The sequence below is a fragment of the Acomys minous genome, assembly GCF_964271855.1.
Source record: "Acomys minous genome assembly, chromosome: 9".
NCBI lineage: Eukaryota > Metazoa > Chordata > Mammalia > Rodentia > Muridae > Acomys > Acomys minous.
In genome coordinates this window covers 58,102,061-58,112,896 of record NC_140490.1, presented here as the reverse complement: position 1 = coordinate 58,112,896, position 10,836 = coordinate 58,102,061, and the positions used below count along the sequence as shown (strand labels likewise).

General features: G+C 43.9%; 1 protein-coding gene across 3 annotated transcripts; it reads right to left on the bottom strand.

Moving 5' to 3' along the window:
* Positions 1–1,201: 1,201 nt before the first annotated feature.
* Positions 1,202–10,492, bottom strand: RPP40 (ribonuclease P/MRP subunit p40). 3 transcript variants are annotated; one of them, XM_084795452.1, is made up of 8 exons: positions 10,346–10,492; positions 8,619–8,763; positions 7,895–7,963; positions 6,249–6,344; positions 5,547–5,672; positions 2,942–3,140; positions 2,695–2,829; positions 1,202–1,420 (listed from the first exon to the last, which is right to left on the bottom strand). In XM_084795452.1, exons 1-8 carry the CDS (start codon positions 10,466–10,468, stop codon positions 1,222–1,224), a joined length of 1,092 nt encoding a protein of 363 aa, XP_084651578.1. In that variant the 5' UTR covers positions 10,469–10,492; the 3' UTR covers positions 1,202–1,221. The 3 variants fall into 3 exon arrangements, with proteins under 3 accessions (XP_084651578.1, XP_084651579.1, XP_084651580.1); XM_084795453.1 differs by lacking the exon at positions 10,346–10,492 and adding an exon at positions 9,974–10,116; XM_084795454.1 differs by lacking the exon at positions 10,346–10,492 and adding an exon at positions 10,035–10,114.
* Between the last annotated feature and the right edge of the window lie 344 nt (positions 10,493–10,836).

Genomic DNA, 10,836 nt, shown 5'->3' with positions numbered 1-10,836 from the left:
TACCCGCACATGCACACACATACACACATGCACTCAAGCTCATTGCTTCCAGAGTCATGATGAACAAAACATGAAATTAAAGGAAACTATAAAAGGTGATGTAGTTCAGATGTGATTAATGAAGACGCTGCTAATATCATCCCATAGCAGTGTGCATGTGTGTAGAAACATGTTCTAGAGTAATCATTGAACGTAAACTCTCTGGTGAGTTGTCATGTACCATACATACCTGTGTGTACTGAACTTCACGCCACTGGCACTGCAGCAGTTGTTCATACCAGTGTCACATAAGCACATGAGCAACACCCTGCATGTACTAAGAGTCAAGATGGCTGTTATGTCAGCAAGGAGCCAGCCTTAGCCTACCAGACAAGCTATGGGTGCTGAGGAGCAAAGCCAGAGAATCACTTAGGAGCCCAGAAGATGGTGAGTGAGTCCCAAATGTCAGGCGCTGAGATTCTGGAGCTACCCTCCTAGACTTTGGTTTTGTTTAAGTGTAGTTCTTCCCTTTTGCTATAAGAAAGTTTTAAACTTGTACTTTATATAAAGTCATGGTTACAAAAATTTGCACTTTTTCAAGGGATGCTGAAGTTTAAGTAATGTGGCAGTACCACTCCTAAGCAGGTGGTCCTGGGCTCAATAAGAAAGGTAGGCAAGCCGGGTGTGGTGGCGCACGCCTTTAATCCCAGCACTCGGGAGGCAAAAGCAGGCAGATCGCTGTGAGTTCGAGGCCAGCCTGGTCTACAAAGCAAGTCCAGGACAGTCAAGATAACAGAGAAACCCTGTCTCGAAAAACAAAAAACAAAAACAAAAGCAAACAAACAAAGCTAGGTGAGCAAGCCGGTCAGCTGCGTTCTTCCATGGCCTCTGCTTTAGTTCTTGTCTCTAAGTTCCAGCCTCAGTCCACCTTGATGATTGACTGTAACCTGGCCTTTTCTCCTAGAAGCTGCTTCCGATCAATGGAAAACCAAACCAGAACAGTCAGTACACGAACACCCTGATCTGTAGTAAGCAACACCCTGTGCTCAACTGAAAAACCAGCTCAGAGCTATTCACTGGATGAGCAGCCAGGGCACAGGGGTTGCCCAAGAGCACAAAGCAAGCAAATGCTGATCTGAGAAGCTAGTCACTGTAACAAGTCTGGGTGATACATAACCCTTTACAATGAGGAAGTATAACAACAAGCAAGCAAGCATGGATCTGAGTTTTGCATATTTTATTTTATGGTGGGCAGTCATCATTTGCCCCAACAGCCATCTGAAGCCAATAGTCCTGATTATTAAAAATCACAAAGTTGTATAAGTGTTCTCCTCCTTTCTGGAAGCCATGTTCACTCTCTCTCCATGAAACAGGGCTGTCTGCAAAGCCCTGAACTGTCAAGGTGACCCACGGAGCTAACTTTGGCTCATCAAAGTAGTGACTGAGAAAGAAAGAAAAGTCTTGTAAACAAGCAGTCAGGAACAGCCACATTAAACAAACAAAAAAAAAAAAAAAAAAAAAAAAACAGGATTAGAGATATTTCTAATGTCCTAATTAAGCTGAGACTCTATTTTGATTTATAAAAACTAAACTTATGTGAATTAAATGCTATGTTATGAATTCCATAAAGATTAATTAACAAAAAACAACCTCAGCAGCACTTACTCACAACCCAGAAAATCATTTAAGCCCAAGAAAACAGTTTCTGTCCTGCCCTAGTTCCCCTCCTATAAAGGTGGGTTTTATTTGTATTATTTTAAATATGTGCTGGTCAGAAGATGTCTGGCAGGCCCTGGGGATCCTGGGATCAAACTCAGAATGTCAGTTCCGGCTGCATGGGGCTTCACCGACCGAGCTATCCTTCTGGCCTCTCTCCCAGGAAAAATAATATTCTTTCTGGGGCAAGGACCTAGTGCTCAACATTGGCCCTACCATGCTCAAGGCCTTGAGTTTGATTCCCAGCAAGGAAAGAAACGACCAAAAGAATCTAGGGTCTCTCTATGTAGCCCTAGCTGTCCTAGAACTCACAATGTAGACCAGGCTGACCTCAAACTAATCCATTTCCTTCTGCCTCCCCAAGTGCTGGGATTAAAGGCATGCACCACCATGCCCAGGCTCCTACCCAATTTTGACTAAGATTTTGCAAAATTCTTAAACTTAACTTAGATTATAATTTTTCCCATAGAATACTGAAATGTTTTCAAGTAGTGTCATACTTTTGTATCAAAATGGCTCAAAACAGAAGCAGAAAAATGAGCAGCTGGTTTCAAGAATTCTACTGAGTCTCTGCTTTCTTTTTCCACATGTTAAGTAACTTCCAAATAGCATTTTCTCTATCAGCAAGAATAACTATGTCAGGCCCAGAGAGATGGCCCAGTAGTTAAAAGCCCTTATCTGCACAGGACCCAAGGTTGCTTCCCAGCACACATACAGGCAGACTCACAAGTGCCTGTAACTCTAGCCCCAGGGAATCTGAAGCCCTCTCCTGGCCTTCACTGGCACTCATACGCATGTGCACATAAAGAGAAGACATCTTAAAGAAGATGAGGTTGGTTTTGTTGTTTGTTGTTACTATACTCTGAGCCAAGCAGTGAGAAAAGGGATATAAAGGTGTCTGAGGGGCCATCTGCCTTATACCACACCACACTAATAAAAGTCCTTAGCGCCCCAACATAGCACCAACAAGTGAGAGACACGGGCAAGAAGAGTTCTCACCACAGCTGTTGCAGCAGGACATGTATCTTCTGTGGCAGAATGAAACCTGTGATTGTGCACAGACATGCTTGGGCTGTCACTGTGCTTGGCCGAGGACAGCAGTAAGTTGATATGAAATTATGAGGCTGGTTATTTCTGCCAGAAAAAAAAAAGAGAGAAAATGTACTTACAACTACTACATAATCATATCCAAAGTATTAAACTCTTATTGGAGACAAGCAATAAACTCCAGAGTTCATATACCCACAGGTCTGCATTGCAGAAGACAGCACCAAGCCAGTCAAAGAGCTCCAGGGCACTGCAGGCCTCTTCTGGTTCCCCTGCAAGCGTGTTGCTCTGCAGCACTGGACACTGCAGCTCTCTCACTGTGCTCAATGCCACCTTTGGCTGATGCTCCTGAATTTGGTATTTGGAAAAGTATGACAGCATTGTTGGTTCTTCGGCACCTTAAAATACACCAAATAAAGCTGAGTCAACATTCTTACAACTTGGATGGATCTTGACCCAACTCCATTCCCTTTTTTTCTTTTTGTGTGTTTGGAGACAGCGTCTCAGTATGTAGCTGGCCTCAAATGCACGATCCTTCTGCCTTTCCCTTCAGTGTGTATCACGATGCCCGACACCTTCCCCACTGCGTTTTTAGTTATGGAGAACAGGTAAGATTAAGTAAAATGGAAGCCAGGCGAAGCTGTCTCCTAATTACAATCACTTGAAGTTGCTTTCCACTGTTTATGCTAAAGTGCCACAAACAATTACCTTTTTCATTTTTCCTGGAAAATACATGGTGCTTTCAGTCCAGGCCCATATTCATGTAGTAGTTTTAGCAAGACAGTCTCAACTTCATATATAAACTCCAAAGTACTCCTTATATAGGGATATTAGTGAACTCTACAGAAAGGAGTTTATTTGTACAATCTAGTAAGAAAAGCAAAGGAACTGATGACAGAATCTCATGCTAGCCATCCCTGAAGACCCAGGAAAGTCCCCTGTATCTTTTTTTTTTTTTTTTTTTTTTTTTGAGACAGGGTTTCTCTGTGTAGCCTTGGCTGTCCTGGACTCATTTTGTAGACCAGGCTGGCCTCGAACTCACAGCGATCCGCCTGCCTCTGCCTCCCGAGTGCTGGGATTAAAGGCGTGCGCCACCACCGCCCGGCTTGTCCCCTGTATCTTTAAAGACATTTGTGCATGCAACAGCCTTGGAAGACAGAACAGACACCCCTCTCAGAGTACAGGGCAAGCTGGCTTACTGTCCAGTAAGATAGAAATAATGGCCTCCGTCCTATCTGTGGGCAGAGTAGACAGGCTGACACCCACTATAAAAGAACTGGGTTCAGAGCCAGACGTGGTGGTGCACGCCTTTAATCCCAGTACTCGAGAGGGCAGAGGCAGGCAGATCATTGTGAGTTCGAGGCCAGCCTGGTCTACAAAGAGAGTCCAGGACAGTCAAGGCTACACAGAGAAACCCTGTCTTGAAAAACCGGAAAAAAAAAAAAAAAAAGAACCGGGTTCCTTGGGTTCTCTGTTCCTGCTCTGTAACATAACCCACCATGCATGTCACAGACCGTATCTGTGACATGTTATGCCTGCTGGGATTTGGGGAACTTCTCCTACATGTTGATTAATTCCAGGTGTGAAGCTGGATTGGTGGTAAAGCTCTTCTCCAGGTGTGTCTGAGGATGTTTTATAAGGAGACTGGCACGTGAGTTCACAGGCTGAGTAGGGAAACCCCAGTCTTAGGGTGGGTGGACATGTGGGTCAATCCAGTGGCTGGGGCCGGGAGAGAACAAAAAGGCGGAGGCGAGGTAAATGCACTGTGTCTGCTGGGGCTGAGACACCTGACTTCCTGCTCCTGAACATCAGCCTCCAGGTTCACAGGCCTATGGCCCTGTCCTGAGAGTGGGTGGCATTATCAGCTTGCCAGCAGGGCTTCCAGACTTGTCAACAGATACCACTGGGAGGAATCAAATCCTTTGTCTTTGACGCTGGTCTTGCACCCACCACACTTTGGCTGACTTTGCTGGCTGGTAGAGGGGTGACATCTCAGACCATTCTTAGTTTCTCTGGGATTAGCAGTGTAGGAATAAGATGCTACACCAATCCCACTGCTCAGACAGTCCTCAGAGAAGTTGCCAACTGACAGAAATGGCAGTAAGCAACTTTCCCCTCATCAGCAGAAGGAGAGGCACCAAGTATTATAAAATTAGGACAGAGAGCAAAAGTGTCCAGGAACTTCCTACAAGGAGCAGGCAGATGGACAGAGCTCCAAAATGGACTACGTTTCCCTGTGCTCCAAAGGACATACTATGCCACATAACTGCCAATAATCAGATTCGTTACAGTCTTGTAATGAGCCAAAGATAAACTTCTAAAAGGAGCAATACATGTGGAAGTTGTAAGCAGGTTAATACTACTTGATGAACATAAAAGCTGGCACTAAATTTAGTATTCTAATCAATTAAAAGTCATAACAAATGCTATTTGACATTTAATAGTCTGCCTGGATTATTATCCTGCAAAAATGATAAACAGATCACATACATATAATTATAGTTGGTGCTGATTTAAAATATCCTAGCCAAGGCTTTGTAATGTAAGAACAGGGAAAGAAAGGAACTGATTACACATTAGCTGTTCTGAAGCCACTGTGAAGCTCTCTGGGTCTGCAGATTGCCTCAGACCTAGATTACCCTGAACCAAGGATGCTGAGGAAAGCTAGGACAGGTCCAACACAATGCCCACACGCCTATGTAAAGAATATCCCTTGACCACAGCAGAACATCACCATTGAACTGTTCTGCCTAACAGTTAGATTTCAAATATCACTGTTCCGTTATATAACATGTACTTCATACCTGTATGATGCCAAGCCAGAAGAAAGTCAAACTTCAAAGGCTTCTTTTCTTTGAAGGACCAAGATATTCTTTCATACTTCTTAGAATCCAGGTTAAGGGATAAATCCATTAAATCAATGGAGATGACTTATAGTAGAAAAAGGAATAAATACTTGTCTCATTCAAATTATACATAGCTTACACTGTAGAGAAATGTCTGTTTTGGGTAAGTTTATAAATAGTACAAATTATTTCGTTCTTCATCCCTTTGGCTCATCAAAAACATATTCCCTCCATGGGTTATTTCTAGTGTTGAGAGCTGCTACTATGGTTGTTTTAATCTACCCATGTAAGCAGCGGTCTTAGTTACTGATGTCCACACCAGCCAGTGTCATCAAACCCACCTCCTCACTTGTGACTGAACTTCTCCAAGTAACCATAAAGAAACTGTGCTCTAAGCACACTGAACTGTTCATCTTTCAGCATGCAAGGGACTAGTCCAGTCCTACAAATGTTATTAAATGCAGTGTACAGCCAAAGAGAAACAATTAACAGTGTCAGCTAATCAACCAGGAAGAGCATTCAATAGCTCCTTGAGTCAGGATTTAAAGGCAAGAAAGAACTATGTTTTTCTGAACAGAGATCAGAGGTAAGACAAACATTAATATTTTATTACAAGAAAACTGACTTGCTCGATGCCAATGGAGCACACACAATACTTACTAAACTTCATAGTTTTTCTGCCAGAATACCGAGATGGATGGCCTTGAAGTCCAGTTTCTTCATAAGTATCTTTATCCAGTGACAAAATTAATTTCCCTATAAATCAAACAGTAGTTGCCATAAGAAATGTTGAATTTTGGCTGATAGTCTCTAAGTAAGCTAGACAACTGAGCAATGAAATGGCAGTATACGTACATATAAAAAACTTATTTTTAGAGCCGGGCGTGGTGGCACACTCCTTTAATCCCAGTACTCGGGAGGCAGAGACAGGCGCATTGCTGTGAGTTCAAGGCCAGGCTGGTTTACAAAGTGAGTCCAGGATAGCCAAGGCTAACACAGAGAGATCCTGTCTCAAAGAAAACCAAAACCAAAACCAAAACTTTATTTTTAACACATTAATATTATCTAGCAACATACCCAGCTGGCCTGGAACTTTCTGCATAGCTTGGTGATATACATATGTGGATAATTCAATAGCAAAACTAGAAATAATTATACTTGTATTGAGGAAGAAATCAAACTATGGTCTGTATATTGCTTCAAATACCTTCTTTAAATTTTATTAGCTTGCCAGGTGTGGTGGTGCATGCCTTTAATTCCAGCACTTAGGAGGCAGAGGCAGGAGGATCTCTGTGAGTTCGAGGCCAGCCTGGCTTACAAAGTGAGTCCAGAATAGCCAAGGCTACCCAGAGAAACCCTGTCCAAAAAAAACCAAAAAACCAAAAAACCAAAAAACAAAAACCCAAAACAAAGTATTAGTTTAATTTAATTTAATGTGTACTTGTATGCCTGGGTGTAAGTACACCAAAGAGCCTGTGACATCAGAAGAAGGTGGCAGATCTCCTAGAACTCGAGTTGTGAGCTGCCATGTGGGTGCTGGGACCTGAACCTGGGTCCTCTGCAATGGCAGTAATCAGTCTCAGCTGCTGAGCCATCTCTCCAGCCCCTACTTCAAAGGTCTTCGAAGTATTTAATACCTATAAAGCTAGGAAGAGATGTGCTGCCTCATGGTTGTGACCCCAGCACTTGGAACACTGAGGCAAGGGAATGAAAACCTGAGGCCAAGGTGATCTGAATGGCAAGATACCATCCCCCGCAAAAGACAACAGTACACACAGATGCAGGAACATGTCTGTGTCGTGCACCTTTGGAAATAAGAATACTAACAAACAATGTCACGTAACCAGCATTAAAATTTTTAGGCTTATAAATTCATAGAAAACTCTGGAAGATTAAACATCAAACCACCCCCATCTAAGAAGGAAGTCAGGATCACAAAGAGGGGCTTTATTTTACTCTGTTTAGAGCTATATGACTTGACTTTAAAAAAAATTATAATTTATTATTTCTATGTGTATGAGTGTTTTGCCCACATGTATGTGTGTGCACCATGTGTGTGCCTGGTGCCTGTGGGGGCCAGAAGACGACACTGGATTCCCTGGAACTGGAGTTACAGTTGGTTGTGAGCCAGCAGGTGGGTGCTGGGAACTAAACCCTGGTCCTCCAAAAGAGCAGCCAGTGTTCTTAACTGCTGAGCTGTCTCTCCTCCACCCCCCTTGGCTTTTCTTTTTCTTTTTCTTTTTCTTTTTAAACAGTCCTGCTTCTTTTCTAATTGAAGAAAGGAAGAAAGAAATGAATGTTGTCACCGTTCGGTAGGAGAGCAACAGTATTGTCTTCATCGATACTTGTATTGTAGGTTAATGCGGAAAATGAACCTGTGAGGGAAAAGTAAAAAAAAAAAAAGTAGTTACGACAAGCCTGCCCACCACTTGTTGATGGATTATTTTTCACATGACAACAAATCTTGCAGGTGGATAACAGTATCTAACACAGCTCTAACCCACTCAATAAACATGGCAGAGATAAGTTGATACACACATGCTAAATTCCAGCCAGATTACCCGCTACTCGGGTCGCTTTGTGCCAGTTCACTCTCAACAGGCTGAGAATGGACCCAGCATAGACCCTGTAACCCTAGAGATTCCAGCAGGAAGGTGCACGGTAGATGAGGCAAGAGGACAAAACTTGGATGCAAAGTTCTAGGTTAACATTCAGAAATTACTTAAGCAAGTTAACATTCAAAAGCTGCTTAATCCTCATCTGCTATGTAGGGACTCAACCTAGGTCTCTGAGTTATCTCAAGGACTAATTAAATTTGGTAAGGTATGTAGCCATCATCTAAAGAGGACACAGGAAAGAGGAGAATGACACTACTGATGGATGGAGAAATGAGGCGTGCAGAAGGACACATGGCCTATGCTCCACAGGCTCTTTTGAAAACAAGCGAAGAACCCTAGTGTTTTGCTGTGGTCCTTCCTCTAGCTTTTTGTCTTGCCTTGTTCACATGAGACACTAGATGCTTTTTCTCACCTTTCTTTACAAAGGTGTTGATGAATTCGTGTGTAATGAATTCATGAAGAGGTAAGTTCTTCACAGAGTAATAGGGTCCAATTTCCATGACCAGGCCTTTCAGTTCTTTTGATAGAAGCCCACATTCCGGAATAAGAAAGGAAACCTATTCGAATGTACAAGTACAAACAAAGCCACGTTTTATGAAGAGTAACACCATTATTTTTACAAGTGAGATATCAAAAATTGCTAGTTATTCCTTCACAGGTTTTACTGGGACATATAAACACAGGCACCAAACCCACCCCAACCCTCCAGCCCCCTACACAGGGTCTCTCTGAGTAGCCCTGGCTGTCCTGGAACTTACTCTGTATAATCAGGCTGGCCTTGAACTCAGAGATCCACCCGCCTCTGTCTGGGATTAAAGTTGTGCACCACCACCCTGCTAGGCAGCAAATCTTTTAATCTAACAATCCCAGGCAAACATATATTTGACTACTAAAGTTTTTCATTTCTGCATTGCAATGTGGCCAGGCAGAAATACTGCCTGAACTTTATCTTTTGCATATAGGCAATATATGTTATGTCCTTCACACTTTGTATTTGAGGAAATACAGTATAATTCAACATGCCTTGATTTGTTTACCCTGGAGTAATGAAATCAAAGGAATTGCTCCCGGGAGCATAAAGAGTTAGGGACATTCAGTCAGTAAGAAGCTACATAGGAGAGAGCGGAGACTGACTCTGACATGAACTCTGGTGCCCCTATTTGACTGACCACTTCCCTTTGATGGGGAGACCCGGTGGCACTCGGAGGAAGGGTAAGCAAGGTACAGGCATGAGACCTGATAGGCTGTGATCATACGGTGGGGCAGGAGGTCCCCTTCTGCCACAGGCCTAGGGGAGGGGAAAGGGGGAAAAGAGGGAGGGGAGAAAGGGGGGGCAGGAAAAAAGAAGTGAGGGAATAATAATTGAGATGTAATCTGAATAAATTATTTAAATACAATAAAAAAGAAGAAGCTACATAGAAGCAGAAGTGCTCCCGGATACTTCCATTTCTTGATAAACGTAACAGGACATTCCTGACCACAGGGATGAACTTTCAACCAAAAAGAGTATTTTTGGTTGAACTTTCAACCAAAAATCCGCGCGTATTTCAAATGATCCGAAGTGTACATCTAAAGTTCGTATCGTAAAGCTCCCACAACCAGCCTGTTCCTTCAGCTAATGTCTCTAAGAAACCGATCGGACCAATATTTAAGGTGTAAAATGCTCAAGCCCTTATCGTCTTAAGGTAGTTTTCTTAAAAGTTCCTCGGTTGTCAAACCGCGTGATGCTTTGGAGAGAGCCTCAAGCTGAGCCACAGAAAGACCTACCCAAAATCTGGGGGAAAGTCAGCAACATGTTGTGCAGGTTACACTCCTAACCCCTCCTGACCTGCTCAAACCTTTACTGAGCTATGGGGGACTCAAATCCAGAACCAGGCGGCAACCAGCCAAACCTTCAACCCAAAACTCCGCGGTTCCTCAAAAGACCGAGCACCGCCCTGTGTCTGGCGCGTGCTGGGAGTTGTAGTCCTTCACAACCCCAAGAAAGGCAGTCGGCAAACTGAAGAGACTACAGTTCCCAGCAAGCCGGAGGGTGAACTCCGCCCGCTTCGCAAGCCGAGGAGGTCCTGCCGGGTGCAGCCCAGAGAGGCGCTACATTAAACCTCTCCAGGCCTAGGGGCCCGGGTGGACCTGACTCACCCTGTAATTATGATAGTGCGTCTCCACGAGATGCTTATGGCGAGACTTGCCGTGGTTGAAGTTGGACTTCTCACAGACCAGTAAGTGCCGGGGCGCCTCTTGCAGCCTGCGAAGCGTGGCCATGTTAAGCACGAGTCTAGACGCTCCGCCCCCTCGGCCCGCCCCTCATTCCACCACGCTCCCTTTCTGACCACGCCCTCTCCCGCCACGCCCTAACCCTTCTTTTCCTGGGCTCCTTTTTACTTTGCTGTCAGTGCCTCCAGGGTTTTGGAGGTTTCCTCATACTTGGAAAGAACTCAGAAGCCTCTCTGACGGTTCTCAAGAACCTGGCACATCCAAGCTGGTCTCACACTAGAAGAGCTCCTCTTCCTGCTTCGGTGTCCTCAGTGCTAGGATTAAAAGTGTGCACCACCACGCCTGATAACTAATTTTATTTTGGAGGAGTTGTGTCGTCATATTTTTTCATTCATTTTTTTTTCATTTCTGTGTGT